Here is a 26,651-nt window from a genome sequence, read left to right as displayed (position 1 = left end):
TGGCAACCAATTTACAGTATGACAACCAATTTACAGTATGGCAGCCAATTTACAGTATGACAGCCAATTTACAGTATGACAACCAATTTACAGTATGACAACCAATTTACAGTATGGCAACCAATTTACAGTATACAGCCAATTTACAGTATGACAACGAATTTACAGTATGACAACCAATTTACAGTATGACAGCCAATTTACAGTATACAGCCAATTTACAGCATGACAACCAATTTACAGCATGGCAACCAATTTACAGTATGACAGCCAATTTACAGTATGGCAACCAATTTACAGTATGGCAACCAATTTACAGTATGGCAGCCAATTTACAGTATGACAGCCAATTTACAGTATGACAACCAATTTACAGTATGACAACCAATTTACAGTATGGCAACCAATTTACAGTATGACAGCCAATTTACAGCATGACAACCAATTTACAGCATGGCAACCAATTTACAGTATGACAGCCAATTTACAGTATGACAGCCAATTTACAGTATGACAACCAATTTACAGTATGGCAACCAATTTACAGTATGACAACCAATTTACAGTATGACAACCAATTTACAGTATGGCAACCAATTTACAGTATGACAACCAATTTACAGTATGGCAACCAATTTACAGTATGACAACCAATTTACAGTATGGCAACCAATTTACAGTATGACAACCAATTTACAGTATGGCAACCAATGTACAGTATGACAGACAATTTACAGTATTGCAACCAATTTACAGTATGGCAACCAATTTACAGTATGACAGACAATTTACAGTATGACAACCAATTTACAGTATGACAACCAATTTACAGTATGACAGCCAATTTACAGTATACAGCCAATTTACAGCATGACAACCAATTTACAGCATGGCAACCAATTTACAGTATGACAGCCAATTTACAGTATGGCAACCAATTTACAGTATGGCAACCAATTTACAGTATGACAGCCAATTTACAGTATGGCAACTAATTTACAGTATGACAACCAATTTACAGTATGGCAACCAATTTACAGTATGACAACCAATTTACAGTATGGCAACCAATTTACAGTATGACAACCAACTGTGACACCATATGACAACCAATTTACAGTATGGCAACCAATTTACAGTATGGCAACCAATTTACAGTATGACAGCCAATTTACAGTATGGCAACCAATTTACAGTATGACAACCAATTTACAGCATGACAACCAATTTACAGTATGACAACCAATTTACAGTATGGCAACCAATTTACAGTATGACAGCCAATTTACAGCATGACAACCAATTTACAGCATGGCAACCAATTTACAGCATGACAGCCAATTTACAGTATGACAGCCAATTTACAGTATGGCAACCAATTTACAGTATGACAACCAATTTACAGTATGGCAACCAATTTACAGTATGACAACCAATTTACAGTATGGCAACCAATTTACAGTATGGCAACCAATTTACAGTATGACAACAAATTTACAGTATGGCAACCAATTTACAGTGTGACAACCAATTTACAGTATGGCAACCAATTTGGCAACCAATTTACAGTATGGCAACCAATTTACAGTATGGCAACCAATTTACAGTATGACAACCAATTTACAGTATGGCAACCAATTTACAGTATGACAACCAATTTACAGTATGACAACCAATTTACAGTATGCCAATGAACATTAACACCGTATGACAACCAACGTCTTCAGTACAACCAGTTCCTCAGTCAAAAAAACATGGTAAAGTTGTTTCCAGAAATAAGGATTAGGATGACAACTACTCTCTGCCTGTCTTTCAATGCTGCCAGGTGTATGCTATATTTACTTATTCTTTTAAATGTGTCTACCTCCATGCAGAACTATGTCAGAACCACTACTAAACCAGTGTAAATTACATTTTAAATGTGTCTACCTCCATGCAGAACTATGTCAGAACCACTACTAAACCAGTGTAAATTACACCTGGAGCCATGGAGAAATGGGAGCAGTTTACCCATTGAGTTGAGAGTAGTCTACTGAACGGAAGTGGATTCCTGTATTCAAGGATGCCGGTCAATTTCATTCTGTTTACTGTACCGTTATCATTTATGTCGGGGAAATCAAGGACATTCATCCCACTCATCCCATTCATCATATGATAGTATGAAATGTGAAATTGCGTATGATTTCAATAATGGCGCAGGGAAGGTAGTCATGAATAGTAGGATCATTATCAACCATACTAATCCATTTGATTCACTATCAGGTAAGAGGAATAATAGTAGCACGTTATAAACACATATCCTCCAAACATATCCAAGGAACTATGTCATCCCCAAACTCATATCAGCGCGGCTCTTATTTGAGGCTAAAATGATTATGAAACAACCACAGACAGTTACGGTAAACATTGAAAAGCATGAACCTACGAATGAAAGAAGTAGCAGGCAACAGAGCTCCGAAAATCGATTAGTACAAAAAAACAGGGACATCTGCAGCGCCACGATCTGTGTGGTTAACAACAATAACGGTATTTGTTTGTACACGGACATTTCTCGAACGCACAATTTACGCTAACAAAACAGACTGTCGTGTTTACACAGAAGCAATAGTAAAATATAACTGCAAAGTGAGTCTGTTCATTTCATCCAGCCTGAGTATGCTAACGGGGTTTGAGCTACCGTTCATTCGTTACTGATGCGCGAACAGCCCTGCTGTCGCGAGCTTGTCAACTTAATTCCTCTTCTATGAATAAGCACGAGGTGATGTGATGTTTCTTACCTTATTCGTATCCCTCACTCCTGAACAAGGGAATTGTTGGACGGCCGACAGCGGTGAGTGTTTCTGTATTTCGGACAACGTGTGACGCTGAGGGGTGCCGTCCTCTTATGAAGGATTTGTCCGTGGTCCTGGATTCCTAATCTCGAGCTGACTTTTCTTCTGCCTGGTGCTGAAGTGGACAGCGCACTAAAACAGCAGCAAAGCAGTGCTGTAAAAACACAGCGCTCCTCGCCATCATACTGCACAGCAACCTCTACCGGACGGGAGGGAACGTTGCATCCATGAACAATGCAAAGGATGCTGTCTGATAAAACAAATAGTCAACAAAAGCCTGGAAGGGTGATATTTGGCGTTAACGTTCGGAATGCGCCATCTAGCGTGGCCGTTTTTTAATATTTAATTCACAGTTATAATAGCCTACGTGGATTGAGAAGCGACCCGTTCAGTTGGCTCTGCCTATATATAATCAGATTCATTTTATTGGGACAACAGAGCACAGAAATGGTCATTTAAAAAAATGATTTCAGTGCTATAAAAAAACAATCCGTAAAAGTCCATTATCTGAAGTAGGACTATCAGTGCTTGATTTGGGTCAAAGCTATTCCGACACCTTACCGGCCCTTCTAATGTTTGGGAAATTGCTTGCCTGCTGCTCCCCTCAGCGTCATACGTTGTCCGAAATACAGAAACACTCACCGCTGTCGACCGTCCAACAATTCCCTTATTCAGGAGAGAGGGATACGAAGTTATTTATAACAGACCAGTTAACTTCTTATTTACATTGACGGCCTACCCAGGCGCTGGGACAATTGTGCGCCGCGTTACGGGGCTCCCAATCACGGCCCGATGTTATACAGCCTGGATTCGAACCAGGAACTGCAGTGACGCCTCTATGCACTGACCGCTGCACCACTCCGGAGCCCATTTAAAACAAAATAGCCTATCGCCTACCCAGATTCACACAACGAGGCGAAACATGTTTATCAAAGCGGGATGAAGGCGGGATCTGCATTGCATAGTATTTGGAGAGTGGGCAATCATTTCCTGATTCTATTTTGTTCACGTTTATTTGCCGCTAGTCTGTGAATCTGTGCGTGACAGTACAAGATTGCGAAGATTGAAAATGGGCCAGCCTGAATGCGCATAATGCCCTGATCAGAAGGGTCAAAAGAGGATTTGTTGAGGTCATGAAAAGTCATGGAAATTACTTTCTTAAATTTTGTTAATATAATATTTGAAGGAACATCTTTAAATATTATCAATCACAACAAAAACAAAAATCGTCATATCAGCCATTGTCGGAAATGACCCGTCAGTGCGTGTCTCGTGCCTGTCTCGTGCGTGTCAGTGCAAGAGGGCCGTTTCCCGAGAGAGAACTCGACATTTCAGCAGCAGGCATAAAATAATGACAGCGAAACAGACTAACTAGGTAACAAATTCCAAACATAACTTGTAGCAGTTATCTCGCTAGTTGCCTATAGCTAACTAAGCATTAGTATCGTTGTCGCCATTCCAACGGCGCTGTAGCCTAGACAGTGTACATACATATGCACCGTTGGAAAACGGGGATGTAATTGCGATAACGTAATAAAATATATATTCTAAGAATAGCCCAATGGAAGAATAACTTTCTGTGCATAAGATCTCCCCTTGAAACATGAATATATGAGCCTAGTATATAAACATGTCTAGTTAGATACCTTGCTCTGAAGTAGCCTACCTTATCCATTTGATCCCTGATTCTTTGAATGAAGGAATACTTTTATAAAGACAAAAACGTATTTGGTTGTATAAAGGTTGCATTGTTTTATATCAAGGGTGGCAACCATCCTCCAGGATAGAGGATGCAGCTGGCAAGCAATTTCCCTACTGCATGGGGTTTGGCAGACTTTTGTTCAAGGCCCTGGTCTAACCACATCATAGCCTAAACATCAGCTGCTCAACAGGAAGGAACCTTGATGAGCAGACTTTTGTTCAAGGCCCTGGTCTAACCACATTGTAGCCTAAACATCAGCTGCTCAACAGGAAGGAACCTTGATGAGCAGACTTTTGTTCAAGGCCCTGGTCTAACCACATTGTAGCCTAAACATCAGCTGCTCAACAGGAAGGACCTTGATGAGCAGACTTTTGTTCAAGGCCCTGGTCTAACCACATCGTAGCCTAAACATCAGCTGCTCAACAGGAAGGACCTTGATAAGCAGACTTGGATGTTCCAGGGTTGGATCAAAAGCCAAGCCTGAACACCCAGGAGCTCTCTAAGATGGAGGGTTGACCACATGTTGACATCATGTGACTGACTGTGTAATTCTACTTTGTGTGTGTGTGTGTGTGTGTGGGGGGGGGGGGGGGGTTAAATAGCCCTGATCAAGGGCACAACGGCAGGTGATGGAAGGCCTTCATGGGATCAGACACAGCTGTTTTCCAGTATCAATAGGCTATAATAATAGTCATGAACATTTGGTTAAAAGTCATGGAAAATGTGTATGAACTCTTTAACAGTGAATTGTCAGAGGTCTCTATAGCATAATGTCAGGTGTGAATTTCAGTGAACACAGTCTAATGGACCAACTTGGAAAAATACAGCTCCTGCACTTCTTTCATCCCAAAATCAAGCACTGAGGCCGACAGAGAGGTTATAGCTAAGATAAGGGAAAATTCTAGCTTTGAAATGTTTTGTGCTCATTGGAGTACATTGGTTCATTAGGAGATGGTGAGGTGTTGGGTGTTTTGACGTTGGTCTGGGATAAACCAGAGACAGAGAGAGAGAGTTGGGACAACTTTTAGAATGTTGAATATTGTTCTAATTCTAGACTGTTACGTCATGTAATGTTAGAGATGGAATCCGCAGTAGGGGGGGAAAGTATCACTGTCTTCCCCCAAGGCCGATGTTATTGTTTTTGTTTTGTTGATGAAGCAGAGTTGGGGAGCCCATCGGGGGGGGTTGTTCGTATGCTGCCGTTCTACTACACATGCGATGATGTCAGAGGGGAAAACATATTTGTAAAAAGTGTTTGTTGTTTGTATTAGGTATGTCCAATGTTATTGTAATATCAAAAATGGCAGTTTCCCTTTTAAGGATTCCAGTTTTAATGGGGAACAAACATGGCTGCTATAGAATGTTGAAGTGTCATGTACATGCATGATAATGCAGAAAACTCAAAGTCCCATCTCTCTAAATACATGGCTCTGGGATCAGCTATCAAGTCCCTCCATGCTGAACCCCCAGTCCTTCTTATTTACAGTACCAGTCAAACATTTGAACCTACTAAGGATTTTTATTATATTTGTACTATTTTCTACATTGTAGAATAATAGTGAAGACATCAAAATGATGGATTAACGCATGTGGAATCATGTAGTAAACAAAAAAGTGATAAACAAATCAAAATATGTTATATTTTAGATTCTTCAAAGTAGCCACCTTTTGCCTTGACGACAGCTTTGCACACTCTTGGCATTCTCTCAAACAACTTCACCTTGAATGCTTTTTCAACAGTCTTGAAGGAATTCCCACATATGCTGAGCACTAGTTGGCTGCTTTTCCTTCACTCTGCGGTCCAACTCATACCAAACCATCTGAACTGGGTTGAGGTCAGGTGATTGTGGAGGCCAGGTAATCTAATGCAGCACTCCATCACTCTCCTTGGTCATATAGCCCTTTACACAGCCTGGAGGTGTATAATAGTCCCACTCAGTGAGGGGCTATATGACCAGCTGGAGGTGTGTTACGATCCAGAACCACCAGTTCTGTAGAGTCCATGCCCGGTCGTACTCTCTGAACTTCTCCCTCATGTGGTCAAAGCGTTGGCAGGTGACGGGCAGCTGCAGCTGGAACACACTGCATTAGGGAGAGGCTTGTTATGATCACATACACATAAACACGCACGACACAGGAAGCTGCTGAAGGGAGGACGGCTCATAATAACCACCCGGAACCACACTAACGAAAACCATTCCACCCATTCCGCTGCAGACATGACCACAAGCCTGTCCTCCCCAATTAAGGTGCCATCAACCTCCTGTGACACACACACACGTATGTTATGTACAGTATGTTTAGTGCATTTCTTAATTGATGGCAGAGTTAAAGGAGCAGAATCTGGCCTCCTCGTGCAGCTGAGCTCTCAATCAAGACATGAAAACTGACCGATGTAATCAAGACTTGTCTTATGTACAAACAAGACATGGCCTTGCTGATCAGGGACACAGAGACAAGACAGTAGATCATGTAGATGAAATACAGAGAAATAAAGTTATACACTGTGACTGTGTTTCAATGCCACACCTATTATTACCAGAAGTGTTGCAGCTCAGTGCAGCTTCCAATCCTCTACAACACTGGGCCTTGTGCACTCCATTCCTGACTCAATGCCTCAGGGAGATCTCTTTAGTTTCAAGTCAAAGTTAGACGTCCATCCGGGTCCCAAGAACGTCTAGAATTGCCTTCAAAAACCCAGTAAGACATTACGGTAACCGCCAATCAAGTTACCTCAAAGTGGGCAAACAAGACATTACAAACGTTGTGGAATTTGTCATTTTTTTATTAGGATCCCCATTAGCTAACTCCGTAATGCTAGCTAATCGTCTTAGGGTCCAACAACAAATTAACAAGACATTACAAACAACCACAATCAAGACTTCAAAAACATTCAACTAGTAGACAATACAGATAATTAAAATACCTGACAGGAAACACATGTAACATTCAGTTGATACTTTCTACTTCCTGTCCAGTCATATGGTCTATTTCCTGTCCAGTCATATGGTCTATCACATTAGATGTTCTGTCTATTTCCTGTCCAGTCATATGGTCTATCACATTAGATGTTCTGTCTATTTCCTGTCCAGTCATATGGTCTATCACATTAGATGTTCTGTCTATTTCCTGTCCAGTCATATGGTCTATCACATTAGATGTTCTGTCTATTTCCTGTCCAGTCATATGGTCTATCACATTAGATGTTCTTTTATTCTTTTCTTGAAGGTGGATTTACTTTTTGCCTGAGAAATATGGATTGGTAAAACGTTCCATTCAGCTATAGCTCTATATAAAACTGTAGGTGTAAGGCGATTTGTCCTTGGCTTGAGTTAATTTAGCTGCCCTGGAAGGGGATGGATGGAAGAGCCACGTGGGCTGGCGGCTTGCTAGAGCGTTGTGGAAGGGGATGGTGGATGGATGGAAGAGCCGCGTGGGCTGGCGGTTTTCTAGAGCGTTGTGGAAGGGGATGGTGGATGATGGAAGAGCCGCGTGGGCTGGCGGTTTTCTAGAGCGTTGTGGAAGGGGATGGTGGATGGATGGAAGAGCCACGTGGGCTGGCGGTTTTCTAGAGCGTTGTGGAAGGGGATGGTGGATGATGGAAGAGCCACGTGGGCTGGCGGTTTTCTAGAGCGTTGTGGAAGGGGATGGTGGATGGAAGAGCCACGTGGGCTGGCGGTTTTCTAGAGCGTTGTGGAAGGGGATGATGGAAGAGCCACGTGGGCTGGTGGTTTTCTAGAGCGTTGTGGAAGGGGATGGTGGATGGATGGAAGAGCCACGTGGACTGGCGGTTTTCTAGAGCGTTGTGGAAGGGGATGGTGGATGGATGGAAGAGCCACGTGGGCTGGCGGCTTGCTAGAGCGTTGTGGAAGGGGAGGATGGAAGAGCCACGTGGGCTGGCGGTTTTCTAGAGCGTTGTGGAAGGGGATGGTGGATGGATGGAAGAGCCGCGCTCCGGCGACAAAGGTTACGTGTTCAATCCCAGTGCTAGGCAGTCTTTCTGTTTTAACACTTTCCCATCCTTTAACCCTTAACCTTTCCCATCCTTTAACTCTTACCCAACATTTAACCCTTAAAACCCTATCCTAACCTTTAACCCTATCCCAAACTTTAACCCTTAACCCTATCCTAACCTTTAACCCTATCCCAAACTTTAACCCTTAACCCTATCCTAACCTTTAACCCTTACCCAACATTTAACCCTTAAAACCCTATCCTAACCTTTAACCCTATCCCAAACTTTAACCCTTAACCCTATCCTAACCTTTAACCCTATCCCAAACTTTAACCCTTAAAACCCTATCCCAACCTTTAGCCATATCCCAACCTTTAACCTTTAACCCTATCCCAACCTTGAACATTTAACCCTATCCCTAGTGGTTAGAGCGTTGGACTAGTACCCGAAAGGTTGGAAGTTCAAATCCCAGAGCTGACAAGGTACAAATCTGTCGTTCTTTCCCTGAACAGGCAGTTAACCCACTGTTCCTAGGCCGTCATTGAAAATAAGAATGTGTTCTTAACTGACTTGCCTAGTTAAATAAAGGTAAAATAAATAAAATACATGCCTAATTCAATATTTTATCAAATAATTGTGTAATATTCAATATCAAATAACTAAATGATCCATGGTATGACCGTCTTAAAACAATTCCATGTGTTAACTTAGTATAAATAATAAGAGCGAGGGAAACAACGCCCCCTCTGTCTCAGTACGTGTAGCCCATGTATCTGATGCTGTTTGGGCAGGGAAACAGCGCCCCCTCTGTCTCAGTACGTGTAGCCCATGTATCTGATGCTGTTTGGGCAGGGAAACAGCGCCCCCTCTGCCTCAGTACGTGTAGCCCATGTATCTGATGCTGTTTGGGCAGGGAAACAGCGCCCCCTCTGCCTCAGTACGTGTAGCCCATGTATCTGATGCTGTTTGGGCAGGGAAACAGCGCCCCTGATGCTGTTTGGGCAGGGAAACAGCGCCCCTCTGCCTCAGTGTAGCCCATGTATCTGATGCTGTGTCTGCCTCAGCCCATGTATCTGATGCTGTTTGGGCAGGGAAACAGCGCCCCCTCTGCCTCAGTACGTGTAGCCCATGTATCTGATGCTGTTTGGGCAGGGAAACAGCGCCCCTCTGCCTCAGTACGTGTAGCCCATGTATCTGATGCTGTTTGGGCAGGGAAACAGCGCCCCCTCTGCCTCAGTACGTGCCTCAGCCCATGTATCTGATGCTGTTTGGGCAGGGAAACAGCGCCCCTCTGCCTCAGTACGTGTAGCCCATGTATCTGATGCTGTTTGGGCAGGGAAACAGCGCCCCCTCTGCCTCAGTACGTGTAGCCCATGTATCTGATGCTGTTTGGGCAGGGAAACAGCGCCCCCTCTGCCTCAGTACGTGTAGCCCATGTATCTGATGCTGTTTGGGCAGGGAAACAGCGCCCCTCTGCCTCAGTACGTGTAGCCCATGTATCTGATGCTGTTTGGGCAGGGAAACAGCGCCCCCTCTGCCTCAGTACGTGTAGCCCATGTATCTGATGCTGTTTGGGCAGGGAAACAGCGCCCCCTCTGCCTCAGTACGTGTAGCCCATGTATCTGATGCTGTTTGGGCAGGGAAACAGCGCCCCCTCTGCCTCAGTACGTGTAGCCCATGTATCTGATGCTGTTTGGGCAGGGAAACAGCGCCCCCTCTGTCTCAGTACGTGTAGCCCATGTATCTGATGCTGTCTGGAACAAAAGAGTATGACATATTGCTGCTGTAGCGTTTGATTGATGCCAGCAAGCATTTGGCCTCCCTTGCTAAAAAAAAAAAAAAAATCTAAAATAATTAGCCAATTAGCATTGAGCTGAGCTTTGTTGTTCCTGGTGCAGCAGTTTGGAATTGGCTTCACACCAATCGAATCACATCCTGATGCAAAACGTCATCATTGTCAGACAAACGTGTTTGTTTCTGGACTGCTTGTGTTGATGTCCTGCAGAAGGTAGCGTGCTAAATCTGCCCTTTCCTAAACCATGGATGGAGATGTGGATTTGGACTTGTGGTTCTGACTCAATTCTCTGTACAGGACCTTGATTATGACAGAGTTTCTGATCTAACCATAAATTAACATGTTGTGCCACTGGCCTGAGATGATTGAAGTTCAATATGTAAGCTGGTAGTCTCATGTTAACTAGCTCTCTAACTTAACTGGTTCATTGTTGCCCATGTGAGGAAGTTAGGCTAGCAAGCATTTTAGCTCGGTAGCCTATGAAAACAAAGAACGTAAAGAGTAGTGCATGACAGAGTCATAGATCGTTTTGCCAACATGAAAGAGAGGAGGATGGCATTGGCATTCAACTAGTCTACAAGTAGACTGAGTCAATTATTCTGTTTCACGCTCACACAAGCACGCACTAACACACAGAGGCAGAAAATCAGTAGCCATGGACACCTGCTTGATATTTAGCAATATTGATTCGACTACATTTTTAAAATGATCTTTACGTTTGTTTTCAGAAAGCACAATGTTCAGGGCCATACAACAACAACACAGGCCCAGGGGGGGAATACCTGACTCAACAACACAGACTCAGGGGAATACCTGACTCAACAACATAGGCTCAGGGGAATACCTGAATCAACAACATAGACTCGGGGGAATACCTGACTCAACAACATAGACTCAGGGGAATACCTGACTCAACAACACAGACCCAGAGGAATACCTGACTCAACAACATAGACTCAGGGGAATAACTGACTCAACAACACAGACTCAGGGGGATACCTGACTCAACAACATAGACTCAAGGGGACACCTGACTCAACAACATAGACTCAGGGGAAAACCTGACTCAACAACATAGACTCAGGGGAATACCTGACTCAACAACACAGGCCCAGGGGAATACCTGACTCAACAACATAGACTCGGGGGAATACCTGACTCAACAACATAGACTCAGGGGAAAACCTGACTCAACAACATAGACTCAGGGAAAACCTGACTCAACAACATAGACTGGGGGGAATACTTGACTCAACAACACAGACAGAATACCTGACTCACCAACACAGGCCCAGGGGAATACCTGACTCAACAAGACAGACTCAGGGGAATACCTGACTCAACAACATAGACAGAATACCTGACTCAACAACACAGGCCCAGGGGAATACCTGACTCAACAACATACTCAGGGGAATACCTGACTCAACAACACAGGCCCAAGGGAATACCTGACTCAACAACATAGACTCAGGGGAATACCTGACTCAACAACATAGACTCAGGGGAATACCTGACTCAACAACACAGGCCCAAGGGAATACCTGACTCAACAACATAGACTCAGGGGAATACCTGACGCAACAACATAGACTCAGGGGAATACCTGACTCAACAACATAGACAGAATACCTGACTCAACAACATAGACAGAATACCTGACTCAACAACATAGACAGAATACCTGACTCAACAACACAGGCCCAGGGGAATACCTGACTCAACAACATAGACGCAGGGGAATACCTGACTCAACAACATAGGTACTCTCCTGAGTCTGACTCAACAACATAGACCCAGGGTAATACCTGACTCAAGAACATAGACTCGGGGGAATACCTGACTCAACAACACAGACAGAATACCTGACTCACCAACACAGACCCAGGGGAATACCTGACTCAACAACATAGACCCAGGGGAATACCTGACTCAACAACATAGACCCAGGGGATTACCTGACTCAAAAACATAGACCCAGGGGAATACCTGACTCACCAACACAGACCCAGGGAAATACCTGACTCAACAACATAGACAGAATACCTGACTCAACAACACAGACCCAGGGTAATATCTGACTCAACAACATAGACTCAGGGGAAAACCTGACTCAACAACATAGACTCAGGGGAAAACCTGACTCAACAACACAGACTCAGGGGGATACCTGACTCAACAACATAGACTGGGGGGAATACTTGACTCAACAACACAGACAGAATACCTGACTCACCAACACAGGCCCAGGGGAATACCTGACTCAACAAGACAGACTCAGGGGAATACCTGACTCATCAACATAGACAGAATACCTGACTCAACAACACAGGCCCAGGGGAATACCTGACTCAACAACATAGACTCAGGGGAATACCTGACTCAACAACATAGGTACTCTCCTGAGTCTGACTCAACAACATAGACCCAGGGTAATACCTGACTCAAGAACATAGACTCGGGGGAATACCTGACTCAACAACACAGGCCCAGGGGAATACCTGACTCAACAACACAGACCCAGGGGAATACCTGACTCACCAACACAGACCCAGGGGAATACCTGACTCAACAACATAGACCCAGGGGATTACCTGACTCAAAAACATAGACCCAGGGGAATAACTGACTCAACAACATAGACAGAATACCTGACTCAACAACATAGACCCAGGGGAATACCTGACTCACCAACACAGACCCAGGGGAATACCTGACTCAACAACATAGACCTAGGGTAATACCTGACTCAACAACATAGACAGAATACCTGACTCAACAACATAGACAGAATACCTGACTCAACAACATAGACAGAATACCTGACTCAACAACACAGACCCAGGGGAATACCTGACTCAACAAGACAGACTCAGGGGAATACCTGACTCAACAACATAGACAGAATACCTGACTCAACAACATAGACTCAGGGGAATACCTGACTCAACAACATAGGTACTCTCCTGAGTCTGACTCAACAACATAGACCCAGGGTAATACCTGACTCAAGAACATAGACTCGGGGGAATACCTGACTCAACAACACAGACAGAATACCTGACTCACCAACACAGGCCCAGGGGAATACCTGACTCAACAACACAGACCCAGGGGAATACCTGACTCACCAACACAGACCCAGGGGAATACCTGACTCAACAACATAGACTCAGGGGACTACCTGACTCAACAACATAGACCTAGGGTAATACCTGACTCAACAACATAGACAGAATACCTGACTCAACAACACAGACCCAGGGTAATACCTGACTCAACAACATAGACAGAATACCTGACTCAACAACACAGACCCAGGGGAATACCTGACTCAACAACGTAGACAGAATACCTGACTCAACAACACAGGCCCAGGGTAATACCTGACTCAACAACAAAGGCCCAGGGTAATACCTGACTCAACAACAAAGGCCCAGGGTAATACCTGACTCAAGAACATAGACTCGGGGGAATACCTGACTCAACAACACAGACAGAATACCTGACTCACCAACACAGGCCCAGGGGAATACCTGACTCAACAACACAGACCCAGGGGAATACCTGACTCACCAACACAGACCCAGGGGAATACCTGACTCAACAACATAGACTCAGGGGACTACCTGACTCAACAACATAGACCTAGGGTAATACCTGACTCAACAACATAGACAGAATACCTGACTCAACAACACAGACCCAGGGTAATACCTGACTCAACAACATAGACAGAATACCTGACTCAACAACACAGACCCAGGGGAATACCTGACGCAACAACGTAGACAGAATACCTGACTCAACAACACAGGCCCAGGGTAATACCTGACTCAACAACAAAGGCCCAGGGTAATACCTGACTCAACAACAAAGGCCCAGGGTAATACCTGACTCAACAACACAGGCCCAGGGGAATACCTGACTCAACAACACAGACTCAGGGGAATACCTGACTCAACAACATAGACAGAATACCTGACTCAACAACACAGACTCAGGGGAATACCTGACTCAACAACACAGACTCAGGGGAATACCTGACTCAACAACACAGACTCAGGGGAATACCTGACTCAACAACACAGACCCAGGGGAATACCTGACTCAACAACACAGGCCCAGGGGAATACCTGACTCCACAACATAGACTCAGGTGAATACCTGTCTCAACAACACAGGCCCAGGGGAATACCTGACTCAACAACACAGGCCCAGGGGAATACCTGACTCAACAACATAGACTCAGGTGAATACCTGACTCAACAACACAGACCCAGGGGAATACCTGACTCAACAACATAGACAGAATACCTGACTCAACAACACAGACAGAATACCTGACTCAACAACACAAACTCAGGGGAATACCTGACTCAACAACACAGACTCAGGGGAATACCTGACTCAACAACACAGGCCCAGGGGAATACCTGACTCAACAACACAGACCCAGGGGAATACCTGACTCAACAACACAGACTGAAGATGCATGTAATGCTTACCTGGCTACTGTGATACAGTACATGGTATTCATCTCATCTAGTAACTACTTGTTTACCTGGTGGTGTCGTTGGATACACACTGTGATACAGTACATGGTATTCATCTATTCTAGTAGCTTTAACGCTCTTCAACTGAGAACATAAGCCTAATCAACAGTAAATACACTGATAAAGAATCATTTATTGTTTCTCTTCCTTAGAATTTAACATCCGTCTACCGGCAAAACATCCGTGGACCAGCACCCCCATCAACCCCTTACACATGATAATAACTGTATCTGTCCCCCGTGTCGAGCATTCTATGTCTTTAGCAGGAATCATCAACATCATCATTTATGTAAGGCGTTGATAAGTTTATCTTCCATGACACCTGTGCTGCGATATGTGCACAGCACCGTGTTGCATTTGGATTTTTACTCTTAACGTTGCACGGATAGTCGAGAGTATTATAGCCAAATTCACAAGATGTGAGGTGAATGTACCTGGGATATCCATGAAGTCGTCCAGATTGGGCTGCAGTGAGGTGAGACCTGGCTGGATCTTGTCAACGTTGCTGGTATACGCTGAGGAGGGAAAACACAAATATTACATATAGAGAGAGAGAAGAGAGAGAGAGGGGGGAGAGAGAGAGAAGAGAGAGGGGGAGAGAGAGAGAGAGGGAGAGAGAGAAGGCGAGAGAGAGAGGGGGAGAGAGGTGAGAGAGAGAAGGGAGAGAGAGAGAGAGAGAGAGGGAGAGAAAGGGGGAGAGAGAGAGAAGAGAGAGAGGGGGAGAGAGAGAGAGAGAGAGGGGGAGAGAGAGAGAAGAGAGAGAGAGGGGAGAGAGAGAGAGAGGTTGGGGGAGAGAGAGAGAGGGAGAGAGAGAGGGAGGGAGAGAGAGAGAGAGAGAGAGAGGGAGACAGAGGTTGGGGGAGAGAGAGAGAGAGGGTGAGAGAGGGGAGAGAGAGGTTGGGGGAGAGAGAGAGAAGAGAGAGAGAGGGGGAGAGAGAGAGAGAGAGAGGGGGAGAGAGAGGTGGGAGAAGGGAGAGAGAGAGAGAGAGGGGAGAGAGAGAGGTTGGGGGAGAGAGAGAGAAGGGAGAGAAAGGGGGAGAGAGAGAGAGAGAGAGAGGAGGGGGAGAGAGAGAGAAGAGAGAGAGGGGGAGATAGAGAGAAGAGAGAGGAGACAGAGGTTGGGGGAGAGAGAGAGAAGAGAGAGGGAGGGGGAGAGAGAGAGAAGAGAGAGAGAGGGAGACAGAGGTTGGGGGAGAGAGAGATAAGGGTGAGAGAGGGTAGAGAGAGAGGGGAGACAGAGGTTGGGGGAGAGAGAGAGAAGAGAGAGAGAGGGGAGACAGAGGTTGGGGGGAGAGAGAGAGAAGGGTGAGAGAGGGGAGACAGAGGTTGGGGGAGAGAGAGAGATGGGTGTGTGCCTCTGTCTACATTTTCAGCCTCATTTATTCATTTGAAGTTCCTTATTTGTAGGGCGGTGTCTTTCCTGCATTATTCTCACATGACCATAGGTTGGATAAATAGCAAGTGGAGTTTTCTGTTATTTATGTCACTAAAGAATTTTCACTTTCGTAAGGATTTAGTTACATATCATAGACAGTGTATTGAGAGGGACTATGCATAGCTTTCATCACTCACTGTTGTGGCCATCTTTTGCCCAGGGCCAAGGCATCTGTAGACAGTTAGTTCCTGTAAGTATACTAGACTATGTAGGTAGATAGGTCGTTTACCTGTCCACAGGTAAATACAGTGGACATTTACATTTACATTTAAGTCATTTAGCAGACGCTCTTATCCAGAGCGACTTACAAATTGGTGCATTCACCTTATGACATCCAGTGGAGCAGCCACTTTACAATAGTGCATCTAAATCTTTTAAGGGGGGGTGAGAAGGATTACTTTATCCTATCCTAGGTATTCCTTAAAGAGGTGGGGTTTCAGGTGTCTCCGGAAGGTGGTGATTGACTCCGCTGTCCTGGCGTCGTGAGGGAGTTTGTTCCACCATTGGGGGCCAGAGCAGCGAACAGTTTTGACTGAGCTGAGCGGGAACTGTACTTCCTCAGTGGTAGGGAGGCGAGCAGGCCAGAGGTGGATGAACGCAGTGCCCTTGTTTGGGTGTAGGGCCTGATCAGAGCCTGGAGGTACTGAGGTGCCGTTCCCCTCACAGCTCCGTAGGCAAGCACCATGGTCTTGTAGCGGATGCGAGCTTCAACTGGAAGCCAGTGGAGAGAGCGGAGGAGCGGGGTGACGTGAGAGAACTTGGGAAGGTTGAACACCAGACGGGCTGCGGCGTTCTGGATGAGTTGTAGGGTTTAATGGCACAGGAAGGGAGCCCAGCCAACAGCGAGTTGCAGTAATCCAGACGGGAGATGACAAGTGCCTGGATTAGGACCTGCGCCGCTTCCTGTGTGAGGCAGGGTCGTACTCTGCGGATGTTGTAGAGCATGAACCTACAGGAACGGGCCACCGCCTTGATGTTAGTTGAGAACGACAGGGTGTTGTCCAGGATCACGCCAAGGTTCTTAGCGCTCTGGGAGGAGGACACAGTGGAGTTGTCAACCGTGATGGCGAGATCATGGAACGGGCAGTCCTTCCCGGGAGGAAGAGCAGCTCCGTCTTGCCGAGGTTCAGCTTGAGGTGGTGATCCGTCATCCACACTGATATGTCTGCCAGACATGCAGAGATGCGATTCGCCATCTGGTCATCAGAAGGGGAAAGGAGAAGATTAATTGTGTGTCGTCTGCATAGCAATGATAGGAGAGACCATGTGAGGTTATGACAGAGCCAAGTGACTTGGTGTATAGCGAGAATAGGAGAGGGCCTAGAACAGAGCCCTGGGGGACACCAGTGGTGAGAGCACGTGGTGAGGAGACGGATTCTCGCCACGCCACCTGGTAGGAGCGACCTGTCAGGTAGGACGCAATCCAAGCGTGGGCCGCGCCGGGAGATGCCCAACTCAGAGAGGGTGGAGAGGAGGATCTGATGGTTCACAGTATCGAAGGCAGCCGATAGGTCTAGAAGGATGAGAGCAGAGGAGAGAGAGTTAGCTTTAGCAGTGCGGAGCGCCTCCGTGATACAGAGAAGAGCAGTCTCAGTTGAATGACTAGTCTTGAAACCTGACTGATTTGGATCAAGAAGGTCATTCTGAGAGAGATAGCGGGAGAGCTGGCCAAGGACGGCACGTTCAAGGGTTTTGGAGAGAAAAGAAAGAAGGGATACTGGTCTGTAGTTGTTGACATCGGAGGGATCGAGTGTAGGTTTTTTCAGAAGGGGTGCAACTCTCGCTCTCTTGAAGACGGAAGGACGTAGCCAGCGGTCAGGGATGAGTTGATGAGCGAGGTGAGGTAAGGGAGAAGGTCTCCGGAAATGGTCTGGAGAAGAGAGGAGGGGATAGGGTCAAGCGGGCAGGTTGTTGGGCGGCCGGCCGTCACAAGACGCGAGATTTCATCTGGAGAGAGAGGGGAGAAAGAGGTCAGAGCACAGGGTAGGGCAGTGTGAGCAGAACCAGCGGTGTCGTTTGACTTAGCAAACGAGGATCGGATGTCGTCGACCTTCTTTTCAAAATGGTTGACGAAGTCATCTGCAGAGAGGGAGGAGGGGGGAGGGGGATTCAGGAGGGAGGAGAAGGTGCCAAAGAGCTTCCTAGGGTTAGAGGCAGATGCTTGGAATTTAGAGTGGTAGAAAGTGGCTTTAGCAGCAGCGACAGAAGAGGAAAATATAGAGAGGAGGGAGTGAAAGGATGCCAGGTCCGCAGGGAGGCGAGTTTTCCTCCATTTCCGCTCGGCTGCCCGGAGCCCTGTTCACCATGTGGTGTGGTAGTTGCACAAATAGGTTAATTTGGATCACTTAGGAATGAGAGAGAATTTCTGTCAGTTATAAGTGTACTGAAATAAATTGCCTAGGAATTGAATTTGATGTACAGTACAGATAACATTAATTCTCCCCATAGGTTAACTATGTTAACACTGTTGTGTCGGTCATTGGCTCCAGGGCAGGGCTTTTGGGTCATGGTGAACAGGGTGTCAGAGATGTCTGACAGGAAGCAGCCCAGGTCAAACATGTGGTGTGGTACTCACTGTTGTGTCGGTCCTTGGCTCCAGGGCAGGGCTTCTGGGTCATGGTGAACAGGGTGTGAGAGATGTCGGACAGGAAGCAGCCCAGGTCAAACATGTGGTGTGGTACTCACTGTTGTGTCGGTCATTGGCTCCAGGGCAGGGCTTCTGGGTCATGGTGAACAGGGTATCAGCGATGTCGGACAGGAAGCAGCCCAGGTCAAACATGTGGTGTGGTACGCACTGTTGTGTCGGTCCTTGGCTCCAGGGCAGGGCTTTTGGGTCATGGTGAACAGGGTGTCAGAGATGTCTGACAGGAAGCAGCCCAGGTCAAACATGTGGTGTGGTACTCACTGTTGTGTCGGTCCTTGGCTCCAGGGCAGGGCTTCTGGGTAATGGTGAACAGGGTGTCAGAGATGTCGGACAGGAAGCAGCCCAGGTCAAACATGTGGACCTCCTCTGGCATGAGCTCAGGCTCCTGGCACTTCAGACTGGACCATTTCTCCACCTCCGCTCTGCAGATCCTGGGGACAGACGGGAGGGGACGACATGAAGTCTATGTTCTAATACTCAAAAAATTAATCCTTAGTTCCTCTCTTCCTTGAAAAATCACTGATCTAAACCAAAAATCTCCATCTCAATTCATCTTCCTGCAATTCCTCCCATACTGTTGTCCCTCCCTTTTTCTCAAAAACCTTTGAAGAAGATCAGAGGGGAGGGACCTTGGACCTTCCCCTCCAATAGAGTTCATAAGGAGGCGGGGAGAGAAGATGCAAGGAATTGCGGAGAGATTAGTTGAGACAAGACACAACTCACAGCTGGAAAAAAACAGATCCTCCCACTAGAGGGCACTAACAACAAGACAACAGGATGAGACGAGGAGAGAAAAACAGGAAGAACGTCACATGAGAATATATAGTAAGTCCAATAGAAAGTCACTGGCAGCTTGCCATGTGATTGTAACTCCTATACAAATATGAAACAATATTTAAAATTGTCCAATTCTCTAAATTCTAAGAAAATGTCAAATGTGAATAAGAAAACAGCAAAGGAATGTTCCACAGTCCTCATCTGGCCACTAAATGTGCTCAACTCAAGATAAACACAACTGAACAATAACAGAACTTCACTTACCTCCCTCGTCATGTTCAATAATGCCCCAATTCAGCTATTCAGACACAATATTTGGAAACGCAAAGGTTTTCCTTCATCAAATCCCCTCAAGCTCATCCAATAATCTTCATATTTACGATCACTCACACAGCTTATGTAGATCCAGATCCAGTCTCTAACTTTTCTTTTTAAGGTCGGGGTTAAGCATAAGGTTAGCAGTGTAGTTAAACCATGACGTTTGGGGAACAGCCTTGCTCAAGGGTAGAACGACAGATTTTTTACCTTGTCAGGTCAGGGATTCACTCTAGCAACTTTTAGGTTACTGGCCCAACGCTCTAACCACTCTAACCCAACGCTCTAACCAAGCTGCTTAAAAAAATTATGTTCATTAGCTACATTGATTTATTTTATATTTAATATTTAACCTCAATTTAACTGGACAAGTCAGTTAAGAACAAATTATTACTTACAATGATGGCTCACCCCGGCCAAAGCCTAACCCGGACAACGCTGGGCCAATTGTGCGCCGATTGGGACTCCCAATCACATACAGTGCCTTTGTAAATGATTCAGACACCTTTCCTTTTTCTACATTTTGTTGTGTTACAGCCTTATTCTGAAATTGATTAAATAATTTTTTCCCTCATCAATCTACACACAACACCCCATAATGACATCACAATACCCCATAATGACATCACATTACCCCATAATGACATCACAATACCCCATAATGACATCACAACACCGCATAATGACATCGCAATACCCCATAATGACATCGCATTACCCCATAATGACATCGCATTACCCCATAATGACATCACAATACCCCATAATGACATCACCATACCCCATAATGACATCACAATACCCCATAATGACATCACAACACCCCACAATGACATCACAACACCGCACAATGACATCACAATACCCCATAATGACATCACAACACCCCATAATGACATCACATTACCCCATAATGACATCACAATACTCCATAATGACATCACAACACCCCATAATGACATCACAATACCCCATAATGACATCACAACACCCCATAATGACATCACAATACCCCATAATGACATAACAATACCCCATAATGACAAAGCAAAACACCCTTTGCTATGAGATTCAGAATTGAGCTCAGGTGTATCCTGTTTCCATTGATCATCCTTGAGATGTTTCTACAACTTGATTGGAGTCCGCCTGTGGTAAATTCAATTGATTGCAATTGGAATGCAGACTGCAAGATTGTCCTCCAGAGATGTTGTCCAACGGGCCTTGCAATCGCAGACCGCATGTGGGCGAGCGGTTTTCTGATGTTAACATTGTAAAAAGAGTGCCCCCGTGGTAGGCAGGAATAAACTACAGACAATGAACACAATTGCATTTTATCGATGGCAATTTGAATGCACAGAGATACCGTGACGAGATCCTGAGGCCCATTGTCGTGCCATTCATCCGTCGCCATCACCTCATGTTTCAGCATGATAATGCACGGCCCCATATTGCAAGGATCTGTATCCTGGAAGCTGTAAATGTCCCAGTTCTTCCATGACTTGCATACTCACCAGATATGTCACCCATTGAGCATGTTTGGGATGCTCTGGATCGACGTGTATGACAGTGTGTTCCAGTTCCTGCCAATATCCAGCAACTTTGCACAGCGAAGAGGAGTGGGACAACATTCTAGAGGCCAAAATAATCAACAGCAAAGGAGATTTGTCACACTGCAATTATTTTATTTAACCAGGCAAGTCAGTTAAGAACAAATTCTTATTTTCAATGACGGCCTAGCAACAGTGGATTAACTGCCTGTTCAGGGGCAGAACGACAGATTTGTACCTTGTCAGCTCAGGGATTTGAACTTGCAACCTACCGGTTACTAGTCCAAAGCTCTAACCACTAGACTACCCTGCTGCCTCATTTGCATGAGGCAAATGGTGGTCACACCAGATACTGACTGGTTTTCTGATCCACGCACCTACTTTATTTTTAAGGTATCTGTGACCAACAGATGCATATCTGTGTTCCCAGTCATGTGAAATCCATGTATTGTGGCCTAATGAATTTATTTCCATTGACTGGTTTCCTTATATGAACTGTAACTCAGTAAAATCATTGAAATTGTTGTTGCATGTTACATTTATATTTTTTTCAGTATACATACACATACACACTGAAGATATTGTTCAGGCATTCAAATACTATTTTGTCAAACATGCTTGTCTCATTCATTCCTTGGTCATTCATCTTTTCAAGATTTTTGTGGACCTCTGTGAGTCAGTCCATTACAGAACAGTTGTTTTCTCAATGGAAGGTGTACTAAAATGTTGGACACTGTATTACAGTACTACTCTATACTATACTGTATTACAGTACTACTCTATACTGTATTACAGTACTACTCTATACTATACTGAATTACAGTACTATTCTATACTGTATTACAGTACTACTCTATACTATACTGTATTACAGTACTACTCTATACTGTATTACAGTACTACTCTATACTATACTGTATTACAGTACTACTCTATACTGTATTACAGTACTACTCTATACTATACTGTATTACAGTACTACTCTATACTGTATTACAGTACTACTCTATACTATACTGTATTACAGTACTACTCTATACTATACTGTATTACAGTACTACTCTATACTGTATTACAGTACTACTCTATACTATACTGTATTACAGTACTACTCTATACTATACTGTATTACAGTACTACTCTATACTGTATTACAGTACTACTCTATACTATACTGTATTACAGTACTACTCTATACTATACTGTATTACAGTACTATTCTATACTGTATTACAGTACTACTCTATGCTATACTGTATTACAGTACTACTCTATGCTATACTGTATTACAGTACTACTCTATGCTATACTGTATTACAGTACTACTCTATACTGTATTACAGTACTACTCTATACTATATTACAGTACTATTCTATACTATATTACAGTACTATACTATACTGTATTACAGTACTAGGGGTTCCCCAATGGGTTTGGGGCATCAAGAGCCCAGGGGCCCCAATGCACACCATGAAGTGTCCGCTATGGATGACCTGCACGTGGAAAAAAAGAACCAGCAACAGCCGGTCTGGTCCCCGATGGTCGTGGCATGATTTTCTTCTTGGTCCGAATCTGATTCCAAGTCGTTGAGCTGGTTCTGCTGTTTGCCTTGTCCTTGTCCTTGTCCTTGAGACAATTCTAGTGATATTGTTTCTGCCATTGCCATTTCATTATAGAAATCCACTTAATCTGCGCTGCAATGAACTTTCCCCCCAATTTAGGTCCCAATTCTTATTTGACCAGTCACTGTGGCATTTGAATAAGCGCAACGCGTGCTGAAGTTGACAGATGGAATCTGGAACGCGTAGGCTATGTCCAATCCAAAAGCCCTCCTAGCCTAGTGGAGTGTGTGGCACACAGTCTGATGTGTTGTCCCATGTCATTGGAATGTCCTGTTACGGCCCCTTAACGTTCAGCTGGGAACAGCTAAACCAGGAACTGGCCACTCTTTCTTACAACACCTTATCTCAAACAGTGGATGATAAATTCACTAGGCTATGTTATGACATAGGAGGAGACCGACCCTATGTCCCAGACCAGCCAATGGGACCAGGCCTTTGCCTGGAAGCAATGGCAGCACATGGGTTTCAAGTTTGGAGTAGCAAATTTTCACCAATGAAAATTCATCTTTATAATAATGCATTCCATGCATCCTTTGCAGACCTATTTAAGACTACTATTCTTAATGTGATAATTAAAATGGACGGTCAAAATAATATAACTCAAACACCGATCGCATAAAAATCCACCACTTCTCCTACAGCGTCATGTGAAGTACCTATGTACATTTTGTCTTTTGGTGGAAAAAAAGTAGATGCATATCATCATGTCTACATACACTTTGACGGCAATAACGTGCAAATGGAAAACACATATTTATCTCTGCATAGAATTGACATTTTTTGAATGATCAACGATTAATTATTGGGAATAATAAAACATAAAAAATGTAAACATAGTTTCAATGTATTAAGAGAGTTGCTAATATTTTTTGCCAAACAGGTTGTTAATTGATATCAGAGAGGAAGAGTTGCGTGTAGGCAGTGAACCACTCGATTGACTCCATATCCCAGGCTTAGTAACAACTTCCGGATCACGAGGGTTGTCGGAAAGCTTAAAACTCGACCGAAATGCTGCAAAAGCAGAACTGTTTGGTTTGTTGTTGTGAACTTGTAGCTAGTTAGATTTTTAAAAATTATACATTATCGCTATTGATATCATGGATGCGTTACACAGACATCGTTCTCTTCACAAGGGGACGACTCCACCATGGAAGGAAACCTACAGGAAGGTAATGTTAGTTATGGAATCTATCAATATCTGCACGGTGGTTTGAGAATAAGTTAACCACAGCGAGTTGATAGACTCGAGGCCAAACATTAGGCGTAGTCTTTATATGAATCTAGCTGAAAACCAGAATTGGAATAACGCTCAAGAAGACTTACGTGGCTCACTGAGTTAATGTCAAAGCTTTAGTTCATGAAGTGTAACTTGTTTTGATGGTTAACTTTTGTTTTTTTTGTTTGTTCCTCAGCGTTGCGTGGACAGGTTGAAGAACAGCCGATCCAGGTTACTGGAGAAGTACCGTCAGATGGGAGATGGTCAACACTGCAGCGCCAAGGGCTCTGTTTTCGTCCAGGAGGTGATGGAGGAAGAGTGGAACGCGCTTCAGTCAGCCAACGGAGGGCTGCCCTCCCTGTGGCGTAACGACGGACTGGAAGAGGTGAGGGTTTGTCAGTTGCATACTAATGACTGTGCACGAGAGGTGATCGTGTAGCTAACATGACACATGCATACAACTAATCTACAGCTAATTTTACATGAGTTATGTAGCAATGGCATTACATGAAGGTTATTGTTATTTATTTGGGGGGGGCGGGGTGTAAATAAGGCAGATACTAGATGGCTACTTAGAGCTTACCTCACGTCTTCTCTACAGATGTACAGTGTCATGAAGGAGTATGATGAACTGGCAGTGTTTGAAGAAATCCAACAGGAACTTATGTCACAAGGTAGTTTAATTCCCAAGTGAATCTTGCCTGACTATTAGTACACACACACACCTGCCCACAGCTACACACAGACAGGAAAACAGGATGAAACCCCTGGGCATAGATAGTTCTCTGAATGTTCATGCAACTTGTTCTCTCTCCAGAGCTCTCCATCATTGAGGAATATGAGAAAAGCATGCGGATTGAGGAGCAGTACTTGAATTCAGTTGTGGAAGGACTGGAAGGGGGAAGGCAAATCATTTGTCCCGTATGTCATTTGTAAGTCTCCAAGATGTGACTTGATTTGCTATTGCATCTGCTCGGATGTGTCATAGTTAAGACTCTTAAAAACCACGGGCTGTGTGACTATCTACATTTCAGGCACAACCTAACTGTGAACAGCCATTTTACCTCCTGTCCCTGTGGGCTTTACATCAACACAAGGGTTTGTATGATCTCCTATACAATTCAAATTGACAAACTCAAATATGCCTTTGTTGTTGGATTAATCAGTTGTGTTGACCACTCTGTTCCTCATGATCACGTTAAAGCACTTTCTAGTTAATGTACTATGCTGTTGGCTGATTTGACATCTCATCGGTGTCTGTTCATCTCGTGTCCAGCAAAGCAACGTGACCCTAGAGTCTCTGCAGTGTTTGTTGGAGAGGAGGGTAACTGAGCACATGGAGGATTGTCTTCAGAACCCGGTCTTCTCCATGGCCTCCCATAACCTCATGATGAGCTGCAAGGTGACTGACTGGCTTGAATACATGCCTGTGTCCCAAATGGCAATCTGTTCCCTACATAGTGTACCCCTTTTGACCTGAAATCTATGGGCCCTGGTTAAAAGTAGTGTACTATAAAAGGGAGCAGTGCCACTTGGGACACAATTGTCTTTTCTCATACTTCCAATCCTCTTCTGTTTGGGAAGTCAGGCCATAATGTTCCACTTGCCTAGTATCACTACTGCGCTCCCTACACGTTAAACATTCCTCCGAAGTCATATTTTGATTAAGGGGGTCCTGCGCAATTTTGCATGGGTTTATATGGTTCAATTTTAGGTGTCAAAGCAATTACCCTTGAATAGTTCTATCATATTGTTGAATGATCACTGACTGGATCTTGTTTCTGGTTTCAGGCTTGTGATTACCTGTCCATAGTTCTGTGAAACACCCGTCCTACCGGGGAGAAAAAGCTGATTTTTAACCATCCTGTGTCTGTGGGAGGAATTTTTTTTTTTTTCTGAAATAAAGACTATTTGTACAGTAAGATTGGGCCGTTTTTAGTTGACTGGTATTCAGAGCAAGACTTGCTATACAAGGGCACAATCGTGTGCCAAAAGTAGTTATGGCAGTACATTGGGCCTGGCTAATGAGATGCCATAGCTCTGATTATAACAGCTGATGTTCCTCTGTTTACCAGTGTCTCAGATTTACCAGTTGTCCTGTGGTCTTTTTCAGCTCAATGCCTTTTGATATGATCACTGGCTTAATTTCTCTTCATGTCATGAGATGGACACAACTAATTGTGTCAGCAATAAAATCATGCTTAAACCACTCGTGTCATTGATACTAACCGGTGGTGAGACATTAATCTTGCTCC

At 44.5% G+C, this 26,651-nt stretch overlaps 2 protein-coding genes across 2 annotated transcripts; one reads left to right on the top strand and one right to left on the bottom strand.

Annotated features, from left to right (window-relative positions):
* Window positions 1-6,032: 6,032 nt before the first annotated feature.
* LOC115120088 (uncharacterized) lies at window positions 6,033-24,597 on the bottom strand. The gene is made up of 5 exons (XM_065023952.1): window positions 24,504-24,597; window positions 19,180-19,349; window positions 18,740-19,100; window positions 15,274-15,354; window positions 6,033-6,615 (listed from the first exon to the last, which is right to left on the bottom strand). The coding sequence occupies exons 2-3, from the start codon at window positions 19,289-19,291 to the stop codon at window positions 18,889-18,891; spliced, it is 324 nt and encodes a 107-aa protein (XP_064880024.1). The 5' UTR covers window positions 19,292-19,349; window positions 24,504-24,597; the 3' UTR covers window positions 6,033-6,615; window positions 15,274-15,354; window positions 18,740-18,888.
* On the top strand, window positions 24,167-26,605 carry rpain (RPA interacting protein). Its single transcript, XM_029648979.2, has 7 exons — window positions 24,167-24,349; window positions 24,593-24,781; window positions 24,998-25,070; window positions 25,214-25,328; window positions 25,431-25,494; window positions 25,673-25,798; window positions 26,188-26,605. The coding sequence occupies exons 1-7, from the start codon at window positions 24,278-24,280 to the stop codon at window positions 26,215-26,217; spliced, it is 669 nt and encodes a 222-aa protein (XP_029504839.1). The 5' UTR covers window positions 24,167-24,277; the 3' UTR covers window positions 26,218-26,605.
* The last annotated feature ends 46 nt before the right edge of the window (window positions 26,606-26,651 follow it).

The sequence above is a fragment of the Oncorhynchus nerka genome, linkage group LG10 (genome assembly GCF_034236695.1).
Source record: "Oncorhynchus nerka isolate Pitt River linkage group LG10, Oner_Uvic_2.0, whole genome shotgun sequence".
Classification (NCBI taxonomy): Eukaryota; Metazoa; Chordata; class Actinopteri; order Salmoniformes; family Salmonidae; genus Oncorhynchus; species Oncorhynchus nerka.
The sequence above is the reverse complement of the archived record's forward strand: the minus strand, read 5'-3'. Positions and strand labels throughout refer to the sequence as shown.